General features: G+C 46.3%; 1 protein-coding gene across 1 annotated transcript in view; it reads right to left on the reverse strand.

The window, feature by feature from the left end:
- The window catches only part of SEMA4G (semaphorin 4G), a 228,030-nt gene that overhangs the window by 39,497 nt on the left and 168,442 nt on the right, over positions 1 to 20,091 (reverse strand). Inside the window, exon 9 of the mRNA XM_077258634.1 lies at positions 9,203 to 9,366. Coding sequence (XP_077114749.1) covers positions 9,203 to 9,366 — 164 coding nt within the window. The remainder of the gene's footprint in view (positions 1 to 9,202; positions 9,367 to 20,091) is intronic.

Raw genomic sequence — 20,091 nt, forward strand, 5'->3', positions numbered from 1 at the left:
TCCGCTCCGTACACCTCGTACACACACGGCTCCGCTCCGTACACCTCATACACACACGGCTCCGCCTTGTACACCTCATACACACACGGCTCCGCCTTGTACACCTCATACACACACGGCTCCGCTCCATAAACCTCGTACACACGGCTCCGCTCCGTACACCTCGTACACACACGGCTCCGCTCCGTACACCTCATACACACACGGCTCCGCCTTGTACACCTCATAGACACACGGCTCCGCCTTGTACACCTCATACACACACACGGCTCCGCTCCATAAACCTCGTACACACACGGCTCCGCTCCGTACACCTCGTACACACACGGCTCCACTCCGTACACCTCATACACACACGGCTCCACTCCGTACACCTCATACACACACGGCTCCACTCCGTACACCTCATACACACACGGCTCCGCTCCGTACACCTCGTACACACCCGGCTCCGCTCCGTACACCTCGTACACACCCGGCTCTGCTCCGTACACCTAATACACACACGGCTCCGCCTTGTACACCTCATACACACACGGCTCCGCCTTGTACACCTCATACACACACGGCTCCGCTCCATAAACCTCGTACACACACGGCTCCGCTCCGTACACCTCATACACACACGGCTCCGCCTTGTACACCTCATAGACACACGGCTCCGCCTTGTACACCTCATACACACACACGGCTCCGCTCCATAAACCTCGTACACACCCGGCTCCGCTCCGTACACCTCGTACACACCCGGCTCCGCTCCGTACACCTAATACACACCCGGCTCCGCTCCGTACACCTAATACACACACGGCTCCGCTCCGTACACCTCGTACACACCCGGCTCCGCTCCGTACACCTCGTACACACCCGGCTCCGCTCCGTACACCTCGTACACACCCGGCTCCGCTCCGTACACCTCGTACACACCCGGCTCCGCTCCGTACACCTAATACACACACGGCTCCGCTCCGTACACCTAATACACACACGGCTCCGCTCCGTACACCTCGTACACACCCGGCTCCGCTCCGTACACCTCGTACACACCCGGCTCCGCTCCGTACACCTCGTACACACCCGGCTCTGCTCCGTACACCTCGTACACACCCGGCTCTGCTCCGTACACCTAATACACACACGGCTCCGCTCCGTACACCTCGTACACACACGGCTCCGCTCCGTACACCTCGTACACACCCGGCTCTGCTCCGTACACCTCGTACACACCCGGCTCCGCTCCGTACACCTCGTACACACCCGGCTCCGCTCCGTACACCTCGTACACACCCGGCTCTGCTCCGTACACCTCGTACACACCCGGCTCTGCTCCGTACACCTAATACACACACGGCTCCGCTCCGTACACCTCATACACACACGGCTCCGCTCCGTACACCTCGTACACACCCGGCTCCGCTCCGTACACCTCGTACACACCCGGCTCCGCTCCGTACACCTCGTACACACCCGGCTCCGCTCCGTACACCTCGTACACACCCGGCTCTGCTCCGTACACCTCGTACACACCCGGCTCTGCTCCGTACACCTAATACACACACGGCTCCGCTCCGTACACCTCATACACACACGGCTCCGCTCCGTACACCTCGTACACACCCGGCTCTGCTCCGTACACCTCGTACACACCCGGCTCCGCTCCGTACACCTCGTACACACCCGGCTCCGCTCCGTACACCTCGTACACACCCGGCTCCGCTCCGTACACCTCGTACACACCCGGCTCTGCTCCGTACACCTCGTACACACCCGGCTCTGCTCCGTACACCTCGTACACACCCGGCTCTGCTCCGTACACCTAATACACACACGGCTCCGCTCCGTACACCTCATACACACACGGCTCCGCTCCGTACACCTCGTACACACCCGGCTCTGCTCCGTACACCTCGTACACACCCGGCTCCGCTCCGTACACCTCGTACACACCCGGCTCTGCTCCGTACACCTCGTACACACACGGCTCTGCTCCGTACACCTCGTACACACACGGCTCCGCTCCGTACGCCTCGTACACACACTGCTCTGCTACATCCACACAAACCCCTCCTGACCTCACACAAAAGCTTACCCTCCTCCAGCACGATGACAACCAGCACTGCACTACTGTCCTGCACTACATGGAAGCCCTTGGTCATGTGACTCCGACTCCTCCCCTCCTGTGATCTCATCACAGGTCCTGTGCGCACAGAGCAGCTGCAGCCATAGTTGTGGTGTGCGGCTCTCTGCGGTGGAGGGGCTCTGCTGCGGGACAAGTGCAGTCCCACCCGTGATCGCGCATCCACTGAGAGAGTGCACGCGCACCAGGGCCTGTAAAGAAGGTTTATTTAAAGGGCCGGCGGCCCATTTTGTAACTCAGAGTCGGGGCCCCTAAGCACTGCGGGCCCCGTCGCAATTGCGACCCCTGCGACCGCGGTAGTTACGCCCCTGGTTGGGACATGTCTGATGAGGTCTCTGGAGCAAGGAGGTTCAGTCCAGGTAGGTAGGCTGCATTAATTTCTTCAATGTATGATGATAATCTGGGTAAAGGTCCTACAACAAAATGAGCAAAGTCCTCCTGTCCCAGGTGGCCAGAAGTCTGACAGCATTAAACACATCCATAAGGGGTGCAAAAGAATGTACAAATGGTCCACCTTTAATAAAACAGTCACAGAACAAAGTTGGGTAAAAACAAAAAGAACTTTACTTCTTCTTTCTTCCCATAAAGTGGCACAATTAGGCTACTTTCACACCAGCGTTTTTTGCATACATCGCAATGCGTAGTTTTGGCGAAAAAACGCATCCTGCAAAGTCATCTGCAGGATGCGTTTTTTCCCCATAGACTAACATTAGCGACGCATTGCGATGTATTGACACACGCCGCAACCGTCGTGCAACGGTTGCGTCGTGTTGTGGCGAACCTCCGGCCGCAAAAAAAGTTACATAACTTTTTTTGTGCTGACGGTCCGCCATTTCCGACCGCGCATGCGCGGACTCCGCCCACACCTCCCCGCACCTCACAATGGGGCAGCGGATGCGTGGAAAAACAGCATCCGCTGCCCCCGTTGTGCGGTGCTTGCACAGTATGCGTCAGTACGTCGAGCCGACGCAGCGAGACGGCCCAGTACCGACGCTAGTGTGAAAGTAGCCTAAGCGTGACAAAACTTGTAGGTCATGAGAGCTTTGTGGTCACACTTTATGGTGCTATTGCTCAAACATTCCAGAACACAACTTGAAGTATCTGTAGAAACTATAATTATCACTCTCACCCCTGCCACAGAGGAGTCTCTGACCTGAATTACTTCACAAGGACTTATGGACAAAGTTGGCTAGACAGCTCTTTAAACATTATCGTAAACTTACAATTCAATTTTGTAACACAACTTTTGGCATACAAACATGGTCACTCCTACCATGCTACTGCTCATTTAACTATACCATAGGTTTGATTCAACCAGGTCACTTTTTTTTTAATATATACATTTTATAAAACTTAAACAATAAGCTAACAGGTACTAGTCAAAAAGGTGCCACAAATGTATACAAAGTGATATACAATAAAAAATGGGGACTATCAGTGAGGAAGTGTTGCTCAAAAGAAGAGAGGAATCCCCCCCCCCCCCCCCCCCCCCCGAAAAAATCAAAACACTTCAAACGGGGTGGGAGGTTTGTGCCGGTGGGTTAAGGGATGGATATACCCTCCGGCTACTTCACTCTTGCCACAACCACAGATACAAAAAGTACCAATCAGCGCTCGCTCACGAAGATGGATTAATATGCAACCAGTTCTTGCAATTTCTTGGAACTAAATACAGAAGAACCATGTGAGCTGGTGTCAAAACTGTTGTAACACTCTTGATGCATTGAAGAGGTGTCTGAGAATTGATTTTGGGTTAAATTCCAAGGGAATTTCGCTATGGTGAAAGAGAAAGAATGCCAGGGTGAATGGGAGAGCTTAATCTGAGAAGGTTGATCTAATCTTCCAGACATCTCTCCAGAAGGAAAAATGTACAGAACAATCACAAAAAGTAGGTAATAAGGTTCCTTCAGCATTTTGACAATGCGAGCACTGCGATGGGAGTAAAAGTATCAAATGCGTGTAATTTACCGGGAACACTGTACCACCTAGACAGCACTTTATAGCTCATCTCATGAGCTCGGCTAGAGATGAGGGTGCCATGGGCTAAGCAATATAGCCTCAAAAGCACATTGGCTGAAGAAGACAGTCCCATAATGACATTGGCTGAAGAACACCGTTCCTAAATGGTGAAGGAGGAAGGCAACCTGTGCAGGGGAAGAAACCAATACGGCACAAATCAAGACGAGATGGTGTCTAACTGGACCAGAGCTCGAACACAAGGATTTAAATTGGGACTTGGGTTGAGCATACGAGGACACCAGATGTAGAGAGGTGAGAAAAAAAATGGAATTGGCTGGCTCTGCCAATGAACAGCGCACAGGGTTCTGTAATATCAACTTTAACAGGTCACTCTACGGTCCTTGTTTTAGACAACTTTTCTCTACAGTCTGCTCAATAGACCCTTGATGGTTAATGTCTAGTGATGAGCGAATATACTCGTTACTCGAGATTCCTTGAGCACGCTCGGGGTCCTCCGAGTATTTTTTAGTGTTTGGAGATTTAGTTTTTCTTGCCGCAGCTGAATAATTTACATCTGGTAGCCAGCATAAGTACATGTGGGGGTTGCCTGGTTGCTAGGGAATCCCCACATGTACTTAGGCTGGCTAACAGATGTAAATCATTCAGCTGCGGCAAGAAAAACTAAATCTCCGAGCACTAAAAAATACTCAGAGGACCCCCGAGCGTGCTCGAGAAATCTCGAGTAACGAGTATATTCGCTCATCACTATTAATGTCCCCCGGAGCTCCATCCATTCCACGCTTACATTGTGATCAGCCAAGCCGCTAATCATCTGATCTCTGGGCCTTGCACAAAAATATCAAGATCATTTCACCCAACAAGTCTGGGAAAAAATAACAGATGATCCTCTGTGCAGCATCACCATAGGCTACTATGTCATACTCTCTCATTCTTCAAAACCAAAGTCTCTCCAGCAATAGGCAAGTTGGTCTAACCTCCAACCACTGTTGCTCCACAATTAACACTCCCAGTGGACTGGCCTACAACTCTCTGCCACTTTTCTACTAGAGTCGACAGACAACAGTTCTAACTCTCAAAATAGGCCCAACAGAGGCTCCCTTGACACCCCATCCTTCTGCAAACTGCCTCCCTGGTGCTAAACCGCCTCTTTCTATTAGCTTTTCCTTCTTTATCAGCACTTCAGTGAAAACATTTTGCATGACAACACACGGTCCCCACGGCTTCATGCTCTTCCTAGTCCCACGCTGATGCTGGTACCTTCCCATTATGGACAACTAAGAAATAAAACATTTTTGCTACGGCCTATTGGGACTAGCATGGTAAGCTCTACTGAGTACTACGGCACACCGGTGTAGAAATCCAGGACTAACAGTGCTCAATCATCGCATAGCACACAATCATATATACATGGCATAACATACACAGTATATTTGTACGGCACAATGTACTTACACAGAGCTGCACAATAATCTTTGCTGCAAAGCTCCTCTCTGCCAAACACCACTAAAAGGCACAAAAATTACCATAGACAAATGTAGTTATCGCATGTTGTTACAGTAAAGAAGTCACATGATGGGGGAAATCGCAAAAAGTCTGCACACTTGATAATTTGGGAAGCAAAAATATACGGTTTTCCAGAAAGAAATACATTTTTTCCAGCTTACTGAACAATCTAGTTTCAGAACTGTGGCAGATGGATGATGCCAATCAAGCTGTTTGTGGATGGTAAGAAATTTATTCCTCCTCAATATTTACTAGATAACTCAGTAGATATTAGCAAACAAACCCCGTATGGCCGGGCGTCATTCTCTAGAATCTTGGCCATATTTCACATAGTTTTCTTTTGGCGTGATTTTGGGCATCTGTTAGCAGAAAATGCTTCTACTCAATCAAAAGGCCCCCTCTCACTCCTCATTGTCACCGCATGAAAGGTCGTCTTGTATGAAGTCAGTGCCAGGCGGCTTGTGAGTCACAATTCTAAAGATACCAGGTCCTAGACTGGCATAAATCCAGGAGATGGGACCATTAGGATAAAAATACCACGTCTCATATACTAATGATGTCTAATTATTCCTCCTCTGTCATCACTAATGAGAACTCTTGTGCTTTCAATAATCTGAAAAACACTTTACTTTTTCCAGACAATGACATATCCCAAGGCTATTAAATGGCTTGTATCATTCTTCATTGTTCAGCAGCGCACCGCTCCCCTGCCTCCAGTATACCTGCTTACCAGGGGTGGAGCATTTGGGATTGATTGACAGTTCGGACCAGCAGCATGGCTGCGCCACTGACCTGGATTTAAGGTTCCCTGCCGATGCTGCGATATGAGGCATCTTTGCCTCTGCAACATCTGAGCAGCTCAGTGGCACCGAATCTGGTGGGATCCAGCGATCCGAACAGCTTCAGAACAGCGCTTACAAGATCTATTGGAAAGAGATTATAAGTAATCCTTGTCAAAGAGCGTAAGAAACTCTGCTAGACTATAGAGGTGGCCGGTAACCTGGGCAATAAGCAGAAATTAAAAATACCTTATGCTATTAAGCATAGAGAGGATTTTTTAAAAATTGCTAAATTTCTTATTTTTGTAAGCACTTTAGCAATTGTAACCAAGTTATTTATTGATGAGAATAACCCTGTAAAGTAATGGAAAATGGTATGGTTATGCTATAACATGATTGGTGATAGCCGAAACTCTGGAGCACAATGGATTCTAAGAATTAACAGAATAAAAATATAAGAATAAATCAGAGTTTGATCAGAGTGTCAGCATAATGTGATCTGATTCTGTAGGATGAGGGAATCAGAGAACACTAAGGAGAAGATGGAGAGAAAAATGTCTCCATCTTCTCCATTGTGTCAGTGTGTGGAAATCGGACTGCACGCAGATGTCATTCGAGCAAAGTCCGATGATATCCACACACTCATTGATGTGCATGGTGAAGTGCAATCCGAATATCAGATCAAACTCTGACATGCAGCAAAAAAAAAAAAATGGACATGTCCACGGCCCCATAGACTAACTTTGGTCCGGGTGCGCACTGATGTTTTGTTGGATCACAATCCAACCGAAAATACGGCCGTCAGCACCTGCCCTTAGAGTGTGCAGGTACAAACACCCCCCAATTTGGTGAAACCCAGTTGTCAATTTGCTTGTAAATTTGGAGGAGGAACAAGAGGAACCGCACAATACAGAACTATAACAGAAGATGATCCAGACTTGCTATTCCATGGGAAATACAATTATTAGGATTGCTTTGCAGTCTTAAAATTGGGTTTAAAGGCATATTTCAGTTTATAAAAATGATCAACCTATAGACTGGATACTGAACAGTCGACTTATGTGCCTTATTTTTACCAGACCAGGGCTGAATGGAGTGGGAGGTCACACATCGCCAAATACAGTGTAGAACAGGTGACATTCTGGCAATCAGTAAGTTCCCAGTAGTGGACCCAAACCAGTCACCAGAATGTCCTATTCACCAAGGGGATAATACCTGTTGATAGTAATAACCCTTTAAATAACTAGAGAGCAAAGTCCTGGGAGCAGAACATTTAGAAAACTTTTCTCCGCTGGGCAAGAAAACAATGCTGCATGTCCCCGCAGAGTTTGCTCAGTGTAGGACACATTGTTTATACAGACGAGTAATTCTTTCTTCTATCCAAGAACTTTTTCTCTGTATGACAGGTCGCACATCTGGATTATTTAAACCTGGAAGCCGAGCACAGAGATTCATACTGAGAGGAAGACAGCATGCAGACAACAATCTTCATAGTCAGGGATCGGTCATGTTCCACTGATTAGAAGGAAACTTAGGACTGCAGGCATTTAACCATTTCAGAAAATTTTTCACTAAATGCTTTAACATGTCAATTCAGTAACAGGCAATTACATAAATCCCGCCACTAGTATGAAGCACCATACGGCTTTATATTGAGGGGCATATTAAAGTACATGTTATGATCAGTAACAATGTGCAGTCTCCTAAGCTCCGCTGTTCGTTGTTCCTGCCTTTGGCTTTGTATCAGCATATAGGTCTGGTGGAAGTCTGGACCTTAAAATTCTTATTACCGTAAAACGAAACTGTCAGCAAATAAAACCGCATCCATAGTGCTAATCTGCAAGCAAATACCCCGCTCCTTGAGTGACATCTTGCTCCGCCACATACACGGTCAGTCAGGGTGTAATTACAATGTATGCACTGACGGATCACGGCTCCATCGTCACCCAGATGACTGGAAGGAAGTGGCTGCAGGGAGAACGCAACTTTATTTTCTCCCTGCACCAGTACTTCCAATCATAATGCCAAAAATAGTTTAAATGGTATTTACTTGCAGATTAGCTCTACAACTGTAGGTAAAATAAAATCTTTTTTATTTTTTGCTAACAGGTTCCCCTCAATTTTTTTTATCATAAGGAATAGAATCATGTTAATGTTTGACAGAACCCACAGATGGGAAGGCATATACCATTCTACTATAGCATTGAGAAAAAACATGTGTTGGCAGGTATCATGCACCTGTTCACTGCACCAAGACCAATGGACTCTTCCTGACAAGACGCGATGTCTTCTCATCCCTATTAAAGAGGACCTGTCCCCAATGGCATTTTTTTTTTAAATGCACCATTTGGTTCCAGAGACCTGGGCCTTTGTATTTAGTACAAATTGTTATGGTTTTTAATAAGGGGACATTATCTCCATGAAAGCAACGTCCTCTTGCTAAAAATTAGAAAAATTAGCAAACTGGGCATACTAAATAAAAACGCCAATATCTGTGGAACCATATGGTGAACTTTCCAAAAGAAAAAAAGCAGATTACTGAGGGGAGGAGCAGAAATAAAATGAGAGCAAAAATTGGCAACTTTTGACTTGGCGACAGGTCCCCTTTCATCTGATGCCAAAACATGTCAGCTAGCTAAGATTTAAGTAAATAAAGTGATGGTCATATATGTAAACCACAAATCAATGGTGGTCCAAATGGTCAGAAGCCCACCAATCATAAATTTATCACCAATCTTCTTTTGGAGAGATTGCTTGTGGATCATTTTATGGATCTAGGGCAGATATAAAATAGAAAACCTACCATTGAAAAATAAAGGCTGCATAGAAGATGGTTTCATCCCAGTTTCCCACATCCAATGTGTAGGCACTCTTTAAAGTTTCATAATATGGACTAGAGCAGAACAATCTCGCCTTCAGGAATGACGTCCATTTCTTCTGAAGAATCTTCCTGCCTCCTATATCACTCTGAAATTGTAAGAAAACGGAATTAATCTTTTCTAAAAGATAAAATATAAGCAGGAGGCAAACCAAATCTTAATCCGGGTCAGTCACTAGCCATAATTTTATTTTAACATGGTATAAAATCCTATGTTCTCTTGAATCTGATTTTGTGCTACTGTTCCCGAGATATAGCTCTTGTGCCAGGTTCACATGTTCAGTATTTTACATCAGTATGTGTAAGCCAAAACCAGGAGTGAATGATAAATACAGAAGTGGTGACGTGTTTCTATTATACTTTTCCTCTATCGCCCCACTCCTGATTTTGGCTTACAAATACTGATGGAAAATACTGACCAAACACTGAACATGTGGACATAGCCTTAAAGTCTTACTTTCAAAGTACATATTTATATTCAAGGACGATTGGGCCATTTCTCAGAAAAGGATTCAGGAGAATTTTTTTTAGATTTTTCCTACTTTGGTTTTTGCGCTGTTTTATGAGTACCTGCGTAAATACTGTATGTTACATGATATGAGGTAGGAGTATATTATATAGCAGTATTAAGTAGAGTAGCTCTGAATCCAGCAGTCAGACACAATCCGGCAAATTTTGAAAAAAACAGATCCGGCAAAAGTTGCCGCTGGATCCGTTTTTTTCTCATAGACTTGTATTAGCGCCGGATTGCGATGGATGGCCTCACGTTTCATCCGTTTGTCGCTGGATCCGTCAAAAATTGTTGGTCCGGCGGCCGGAGAGAACGTACAGAGGAATGTTTTTAGTCTCCATCTAAAAAATGGACAGTGACGGATCCAGCGCCATGCGGCTTTTGCTATAAATGGAAGCCTATGGAGCCGGATTCGTCAAATGACTGAAATCGGCGACCAATTCCATTTTTTACATTGAGCATGCCCCTTAGCAGCATTTTCCATTCTGGTTCTTTTCTCTCCCTCCTCCCCGGACCAGCTAGTGCCCGGATATTACCTAGTCGGATCCGGCAAAAAAACGGATCTGTCGCATCAGTTTTTCACAATTTGCAACGGAACCGTTTTTTCTTCAAAAGTCGCCGGATTCAGCCTAACGGCGAAAACCTGATGTGTGAAAGTGGCCTTACTAGAAGCTGCAGAAAAATGTGCTCAACTCTCTGCCTCTGCCTGTTGGGCTCCTCATTTCTACTCCTCTTCCCTCTACATAGACTTTAATAGGAGCTGTAATCTGATACCTCAGTGAGCTACCTTGGGGGTCGGGAAGGAATTTTTTTCCCCATGGTGGAGCTTAGCGTATGTGCACATGTTGCGGATTTCTTGCAGAAATTTCCTGAAGAAAACCGGAAATTTTCTGCAAGAAATCCGCATTTTTTTTTTTGCGTTTTTTTTCCGTTTTTTTCGCGTTTTTTTAGCATTCTGCAAGCGTAATTAGCTTGCAGAATGCTAAAGTTTTCCAAGCGATCTGTAGCATCGCTTGGAAAACTGACTGACAGGTTGGTCACACTTGTCAAACATAGCGTTTGACAAGTGTGACCAACTTTTTACTATAGATGCAGCTTATGCAGCATCTATAGTAAAAGATAGAATGTTTAAAAATAATAAAAAAAATAAAAAAAATGCTTATACTCACCCAGACGATCTCCTCACCGGCGTCCGTTCCTCTTCCTATAGCTGGTCTGTGCGCACAGGACCTTCCGTGACGTCACGGTCACGTGAGCGGTCACATGACCGCTCACGACCAATCACAGGACAGTGACGTCATCGGCAGGTCTTTCACCGCACACCAGCTACAGGAACCGAAGCGACAGCATGCAGTGGAGGCGGGAAGACATCGAGGGTGAGTATAGGACTATTTTTTATTTTAATTCTTATTTTTTGACCAATTATATGGTGCCCAGTGCGTGGAGGAGAGTCTCCTCTCCTCCACCCTGGGTACCAACCGCACATAATCTGCTTACTTCCCGCATCGTGGGCACAGCCCCGTGCGGGAAGTAAGCAGATCAATGGACCCCTAGGTGTGCGGAATCCCCTGCAATTCCGCATTTTAATGAACATGTTGCTTTTTTTTCCGCGATGCGATTTTTTCGCGGAAAAAAAGGCTACATTTGCACAAAAAATGCGGAATACACTTAAAATAATAGGAGGCATATGTAAGCGTTTTTTTCGCGTTTTTATCACGTTTTTATAGCGAAAAAACGCGAAAAAAAACGCGAAAAATACTTAACGTGTGCACATGGCCTTATTCTCACCACATGGGTTTTTTTTGCCTTCCCCTGGATCAACATGTTAGGGCATGTTAGGCTATGGGTTGAACTAGATGGACTTAAAGTCTTCCTTCAACCTTAATAACTATGTAACTACCTTGTTTTTAATCAAGATTACTTTTACTTGTTTTTCAGTGATGTTGGAGTTTTCAGAGAACAGGGAGGATGGAGACAGACAGGATTACAAGTGGAGAAAAAAACCCCACATTTTGACAATAAGATACCGTATATTAGAAAGTTTCTTACATTCACTTGCATTATTAATGCCAATCATTTAAATTTCCATAAAGAAATTAAGGGCATAAAATACCAATGTTCAATGAGGTTGACAACTGACTAGGTCAAGTATTCTAACTTTTTAGATGCATCAATGGAGCCCAAGTGGTGGATAGGAATTCAGCAATGAATCTGAAAACCCGAGCTGTCTTGACCGACCACAGGTCTCTTTAGCTGAATTATTCAGCCTTATATGCCTACGAGGCTTTGGAGTTTGGGTCAGGGACCCGCGGACAGCCAAGAAGTAATGCTCCATATGCGAGCAGTGCTTCACAGACATATAAATTTGGACTTTTAATGGGATAAACAACCCCCCCCCAAAAAAAAAAAAAAAAAAAAAAAGCCAAGCGCTTTGCCGGATATGTTTGACCTCTAGCCAACCGGCAAGGCTCCAACTGAGGGATCTAGTTAGCTCCATATGCCTTCAAAATAGATCTTCTAAACAAAAATAATTTTAATTTATATAGCACCAACATATTCCACAGCAGTTTAGAATTAGGCAGGAACATGAAGAGACAATAAAAACATCACAAATTAGGAAGAGGGAATAGTGCATTGAGGTGATGGGTTTGTTTAAAGAGATGGGTTTTTAAAACATGCTTAAAAACATGGGGGGCTAGGTATTAGTCGGATTGTTCAGGGTAGTGTGTTCCAGAAAACTGCTGCAGCACAAGAGAAGTCTTGGAGACGGAGGTGCAAAGTTTGGATAACGGAAGAAGTTAGTCTTCGATCAGCTGCAGAACGGAGAGCACAGGTAGGGTGGTAGATTGAAGTGATGGAGGAAATGTAGGGTGGTGCAGAACTGAGGAGAGCTTTGTTGGCGAGAGGAGTTTGTATTGTATTCTGTAGTGACCGGGCAACAAGTGCAATGACTGGCACAGGATGGAAGCATCGGTGAAGCGGCTGGACAGAAATACAATGCTGGCTGCCTCCAACAGGATCTAGAAGGAATTATGTAAACAGACATGACCCTTTAAGGTTTAACTCCACTTTAAAATGTATGTGCATAGAGAAAATGTTCAAAAGAATAATTATAAGGATTTTGATGTATAAATATGTTCATATGTTCAGCCTTTTTGTTTTAGTCTTATAATGGATTCCAATTTCTACAGACACCAAGTGGTGAAAAGAAGTGACTTGATCATCCTTCCGGCATTTTCCGCTGAGAAGATGCATTATGCTTTTCAATACAAATCAATGGGAAAGCTCTCAAATGCCAGGAAGATACCTGGACATCTTTTGGAGCCCTTTGCCATTGTTTTTTTTTTTTTTTTTGCTTAAAAAACGGTAGCGGTTTCTTCATTATTTAATGGAAAAAAAAAACATCTGGAAAACAACAGTAGAGGGACATCACAAAAGCCATGGGAAAATACTCCAAAAGAAACGCTAATTGCAAAACAATACGAAAAACGCTACTTAGGAAACAACAACACAAAAAATGCTGCAAGAAAAAAAACCACCAACGTTTCCTGAAGAGTCTTCGGCTTGAAAACGTAGTGGGTTCCACAGAGTTTAAAAGATTGCATGTGCATATTCTGTAAACGAATTATGAAGAACTTCTTGAGATACGTCAAGATTGTGTTCAAACATGCAACATGCTTATCGGGGAAAGGTCCTGCGCCCTTCACCATAACTCCAGCCAGATATGGGAGCAATGGAGGCCATTCCTGTGACTCACCGACTACAGCACCTACATCCTGACCTGGTAAACAAGGCGTTATCTGGAAACAGGATCACAAACTAGAAATGGAATTGTGAAATGTCTACGTCAGCTAATGCAAACGTAAAATGTCTGAATCCTTTATTTTCTCTGCATTATCTGTTGGCTGGATCTAATCCCAGCCGTATCATCATTGAAATATTGGAGCAAGGGAATTTTAGGTGTTATTATTACTTTAATAGTCAGGCATTGATGTACATTGCAAGTATATAATCGAGACCTGCCATGTATTAGCTCACAATAAGGTCAACGTGGCGATTTATTATTGTTTATGAATATCTGTTCTCGCTCAATGAAGGCGAAAACAAAAATGGCTCCCAATGACTTTGAATGGGGTGAGAGCGTGCATGCTCAATCCGTATTCTATTTCAATAGGGGACTCTGCTACCCTCCGTTCTATTGACAGGTGGGAGTCAGGGGTGTAACTACCGCGGTCGCCATTACGACCGGGCCCCGCAGGTCAGGGGCCCAGGGCCGGCCCCTGACCTGCGGGGCCGGACTGGCCATCGGGCACTTCTGGCAAATGCCAGAAGAGCCGGTGCCAGTAGTGGGCCGCCCGCTGCACTGTTCCCCCCGCCCCCCGCCAGTGCCGCCGCCGCCGCATTTAACTATACCGGCGTCTATGACACCGGTACAGTTCAATGCAATGATGGAGGTGAGAGCGTCATCTGACGCTCCCTCTCCCATCATTCCCCGCTCTGCCTCTGACAGTACACTGCGGGTGCGCGATGACGTCATATCATCGCGCACCTGCTGTGTCCTGGGCAGACTGCAGCCGCCGGGAGCAGCGCGGGCAAAAGGAAAGGTGAGGAGAGTTTTTTTTTTTTGTTTCTTTTTAACTGGACTGTGGGGCCATTATCGGGGGGGGGTAGGGAGGGATGAGATGTGGGCTGTGCTCTATATACCCCTGTGCGGGCTGTGCTGTATATACCACTGTGCGGGCTGTGCTGTATATATCCCTGTGCGGGCTGTGCTGTATATATCCCTGTGCGGGCTGTGCTGTATATATCCCTGTGCGGGCTGTGCTGTATATATCCCTGTGCGGGCTGTGCTGTATATATCCCTGTGCGGGCTGTGCTGTATATATCCCTGTGCGGGCTGTGCTGTATATATCCCTGTGCGGGCTGTGCTGTATATATCCCTGTGCGGGCTGTGCTCTATATATCCCTGTGCGGGCTGTGCTCTATATACCCCTGTGCGGGCTGTGCTCTATATACCCCTGTGCGGGCTGTGCTCTATATACCCCTGTGCGGGCTGTGCTCTATATACCCCTGTGCGGGCTGTGCTCTATATACCCCTGTGCGGGCTGTGCTCTATATACCCCTGTGCGGGCTGTGCTCTATATACCCCTGTGCGGGCTGTGCTCTATATACCCCTGTGCGGGCTGTGCTCTATATACCCCTGTGCGGGCTGTGCTCTATATACCACTGTGCGGGCTGTGCTCTATATACCACTGTGCGGGCTGTGCTCTATATACCACTGTGCGGGCTGTGCTCTATATACCACTGTGCGGGCTGTGCTCTATATACCACTGTGCGGGCTGTGCTCTATATACCACTGTGCGGGCTGTGCTCTATATACCACTGTGCGGGCTGTGCTCTATATACCACTGTGCGGGCTGTGCTCTATATACCACTGTGCGGGCTGTGCTCTATATACCACTGTGCGGGCTGTGCTCTATATACCACTGTGCGGGCTGTGCTCTATATACCACTGTGCGGGCTGTGCTCTATATACCACTGTGCGGGCTGTGCTCTATATACCACTGTGCGGGCTGTGCTCTATATACCACTGTGCGGGCTGTGCTCTATATACCACTGTGCGGGCTGTGCTCTATATACCACTGTGCGGGCTGTGCTCTATATACCACTGTGCGGGCTGTGCTCTATATACCACTGTGCGGGCTGTGCTCTATATACCACTGTGCGGGCTGTGCTCTATATACCACTGTGCAGGCTGTGCTGGATATACCACTGTGCGGGCTGTGCTGGATATACCACTGTGCGGGCTGTGCTGGATATACCACTGTGCGGGCTGTGCTGGATATACCACTGTGCGGGCTGTGCTGGATATACCACTGTGCGGGCTGTGCTGGATATACCACTGTGCGGGCTGTGCTGGATATACCACTGTGCGGGCTGTGCTGGATATACCACTGTGCGGGCTGTGCTGGATATACCACTGTGCGGGCTGTGCTCTATATACCACTGTGCGGGCTGTGCTCTATATACCACTGTGCGGGCTGTGCTCTATATACCACTGTGCGGGCTGTGCTCTATATACCACTGTGCGGGCTGTGCTGGATATACCACTGTGCGGGCTGTGCTGGATATACCACTGTGCGGGCTGTGCTGGATATACCACTGTGCGGGCTGTGCTGGATATACCACTGTGCGGGCTGTGCTCTATATACCACTGTGCGGGCTGTGCTGGATATACCACTGTGCGGGCTGTGCTGGATATACCACTGTGCGGGCTGTGCTGGATATACCACTGTGCGGGCTGTGCTGGATATACCACTGTGCGGGCTGTGCTCTATATACCACTGTGCGGGCTGTGCTGGATATACCACTGTGCGGGCTGTGCTCTATATACCACTGTGCGGGCTGTGCTGGATATACCACTGTGCGGGCTGTGCTGGATATACCACTGTGCGGGCTGTGCTGGATATACCACTGTGCGGGCTGTGCTGGATATACCACTGTGCGGGCTGTGCTGGCACCCAACACCATGTTGCAGTGCAGGAGATTCCTGCAACAGTTCGAGGCGTATCTAGGGGAAGGTGGGGGGGGGGGCATGGGGGGGGGCCCATTTGGAAGTTCGCACCGGGGCCCATAACTTTGTAGTTACGCCACTGGTGGGAGTACCTGTGAACATCAACTTACTTTCCCTGAGAAAAGGTGAAACGTTTGGATAGTAGCTTTGAATTCAAGATTTCCCATCATCTAGTTTCTACAGCTCCTACGCAGACCTACAGCTTTTCTTTACTAAATTTGCAAAAATGTCTACATTTCTGTTTTTTTTTTCCAGTCAAGATGGGGTGCAGAGTGTACATTAATGAGAAAAAAAATGAACTTTTTTGAATTTACCAACCGGCTGCAAATAAACAGAGTGAAGAACTTAAAGGGGTCTGAATACTTTCCGTACCCACTGTATTTGTCTCCACAGTACAATAGAAGTGTTAGACTGACCCTGCAGCCATACTACGCGTTATCTGCCACCATGACCATGCAGCCATACTACGCGTTATCTGCCCCATGACCATGCAGCCATACTACGCGTTATCTGCCCCATGACCATGCAGCCATACTACGCATTATCTGCCCCCATGACCATGCAGCCATACTACGAGTTATCTGCCCCTATGACCATGCAGCCATACTACGCATTATCTGCCCCCATGACCATGCAGCCATACTACGCATTATCTGCCCCCATGACCATGCAGCCATACTACGAGTTATCTGCCCCTATGACCATGCAGCCATACTACGCATTATCTGCCCCCATGACCATGCAGCCATACTACGAGTTATCTGCCCCTATGACCATGCAGCCATACTACGCATTATCTGCCCCCATGACCATGCAGCCATACTACGCGTTATCTGTCCCTATGACCATGCAGCCATACTACACGTTATCTGCCCCCATGACCATGCAGCCATACTATGCGTTATCTGCCCCCTATGACCCTGCAGTCATACCACGCATTATCTGCCCCTATGACCCTGCAGCCATACTACACATTATCTGCCCCTATGACCATGCAGCCATACTACGCGTTATCTGCCCCTATGACCCTTCAGTGCAAACAGAAAAAATGCTTTAAAAATGTGTTATCATGAAAGGTTACATGTAAAAGCAAGAAACTTTGCACTTTACCGTTACGTGTTTAGTGTTCACTGCTCCTTGCCTTGGTTACTGACCACATCTGCACTATCAGCGATGGCCAAACTCCCAGGCAAGGAGCACAACGCTTACAAGCTCTTCTCTGAAGCTGGTTATGTCACTGGATCCCACCATTATCATCGCTCTTCCACTCCCCCAATGCACTGGAGACAAAGCAGCCTCTACTTACAGCATTGGATAGTGCACAGATCAGGCCAAGGGCACGACCATACCACTCGTGCAAGCGGTCAATAAATCGAGAGTGCACCACCTCCTGGCAAACAGGAATCCAAGTTCCAATCAGGGCTGTTGAGTCAAAGTCGATGTGCATTTTAGTGGAGTCGGGAGACGGTATAAAATGGACCGACTCCTAAAATATATAATACATTGGGTACACTAGTACAATGCAGGATGTGCTGTAAATGTTTTTCATAAGAATTTGGGAAATTTATGAAATGTCCTATAAATGTCTGTTCTGTTCCTAATCTAAGGATTTCGGCTTTTAGTTGAGATGAATCTGTGCTGCACTTTCTCTACATGCTCAGTAGTGATCAGTCCTCTGGAGTCGTAGCTGAGGTGAATCTGTGCTGCACTTTATGTACATTGCTCAGTAGTGAGGCAGGGCTGTGGGGTCGTAGCTGAGATGAATCTGTGCTGCACTTCATGTACATGCTCAGTAGTGACCAGTGCTGTGTAGTCGTAGATGAGATGAATCTGTGCTGCATTTTATGTACATGCTCAGTAGTGAGGCAGTGCTGTGTAGTCGTAGATGAGATGAATCTGTGCTGCATTTTATGTACATGCTCAGTAGTGAGGCAGTGCTGTGTAGGCGTAGACGAGATGAATCTGTGCTGCACTTTATGTACATGTTCAGTAGTGACCAGTGCTGTGTAGTCGTAGATGAGATGAATCTGTGCTGCATATTATGTACATGCTCAGTAGTGAGGCAGGCCTGTGGAGTCGTAGCCGAGATGAATCTGTGCTGCACTTTATGTACATGCTCAGCAGTGACCAGTGCTGCTGAGTCGTAGATTAGATGAATCTGTGCTGCACTTTATGTACATGCTCAGTAATGACCAGTGCTGTATAGTTGTAGACGAGATGAATCTGTACTGCACTTTATGTACATGCTCAGTAATGACCAGTGCTGTATAGTTGTAGACGAGATGAATCTGTGCTGCACTTTATGTACATGCTCAGTAATGACCAGTGCTGTATAGTTGTAGACGAGATGAATCTGTACTGCACTTTATGTACATGCTCAGTAGTGAGGCAAGGCTGTGGAGTTTTAGTTGAGATCAATCTGTGCTGCTCTTTATGTACATGTTCAGTAGTGACCAGTACTGTGGAGTCAGAGTCGTGGAAATTGAGGAGTCAGAGGTTTGGCTTACCAACTCCATAGCCCTGGTTCCAAGGAAACGGATCCTAAATATTGATGAGAAAAACCCTTTAGGGTATGTTCCCACTATGACCTTTTGGTGAATTTTTGATGTTACAGATCTTCTGCGCCATTTCTGCACCGTTTAAGAAAAAATGGTTACTTGTGTGTTTTTTGCTCTACGTATTTTCAAAAATTCACCAAAAAACAACTTAGGCACACAGCCTTAATGACTCAATTTCCACCTAGGGGTAAGTGTTGTACAAAATAATGATGGATGCTAAGAACTTATAATTTAAGGTATATTCAGGCTCAGTAAAGAAAAAAAAAAAACAGACCCATCAGACTTTTGGAAAAAATATTCTCAAAACGTACCCAATATATATAGTTTATTTAACAGAAATACATCTCGTGCCTATAGCAAAAGCAAACTGGTTATATGAAAAGACAAAACTGTTTTCCCAGTATAGGCAGCCCTGTCCTATAAAGGCAATGTTCGATACTGCAGCTCTGCACCAGTGAATTCAAAGGGACTGAGCTGCAATACCAAAAATAGCCCATGAACAAGAGTGGCGCTGTTTCCGGGAGAAAGCTATGTTTTCCTTATTTCATATAATGTTCATCCTTATCATGTAAAGTGATTACCTCTACATCTTATGCAAACACGATGACGTGACCAGATACACACTTGGTTGTTTGACAGTCACAACACAAGCTCGATGTACAGATTCACGTTATGAATGTCTGCACTTTGCGAAATCTGTTTCCAGCAGGAGGAAATGTTTCACAAATTGATAAGAAATAAAGCTATTTACCATCTGTCTGCACTGGATCCGACGGCGTGTAACAAAACAACAATGAGATCACCGGGAAAACATGCTTTATACGGATTTCTTGTCAGACAACATTCATTCATTTATGGCTTGACTTTAAATTGGGCAAACATGAGCTATTTTGTGATATTTTGGAACAAACAGGACGAGACGCATTTATTGCCTTCGGTTAACGCAAGAAACATGTTGGATAAAGTGATGAGCTGGGACCATTTCACTTCATAGGCGAGACCGTGCCAGGTACTCAAATTGGAATAAATCGCTGTTTTTCACTAGTGGGTCTGGACGGATTACAGAAAATAGACATTGGATTTGGTTTCACAGAGAACAATCAATGATCGACCCCCCCCCAAAAAAAAAAAAAAGAACATAATGGGTCACCTATATATGCTATGTAACAAA

Source organism: Ranitomeya variabilis, chromosome 4 (assembly GCF_051348905.1).
Source record: "Ranitomeya variabilis isolate aRanVar5 chromosome 4, aRanVar5.hap1, whole genome shotgun sequence".
Taxonomy (NCBI): Eukaryota; Metazoa; Chordata; class Amphibia; order Anura; family Dendrobatidae; genus Ranitomeya; species Ranitomeya variabilis.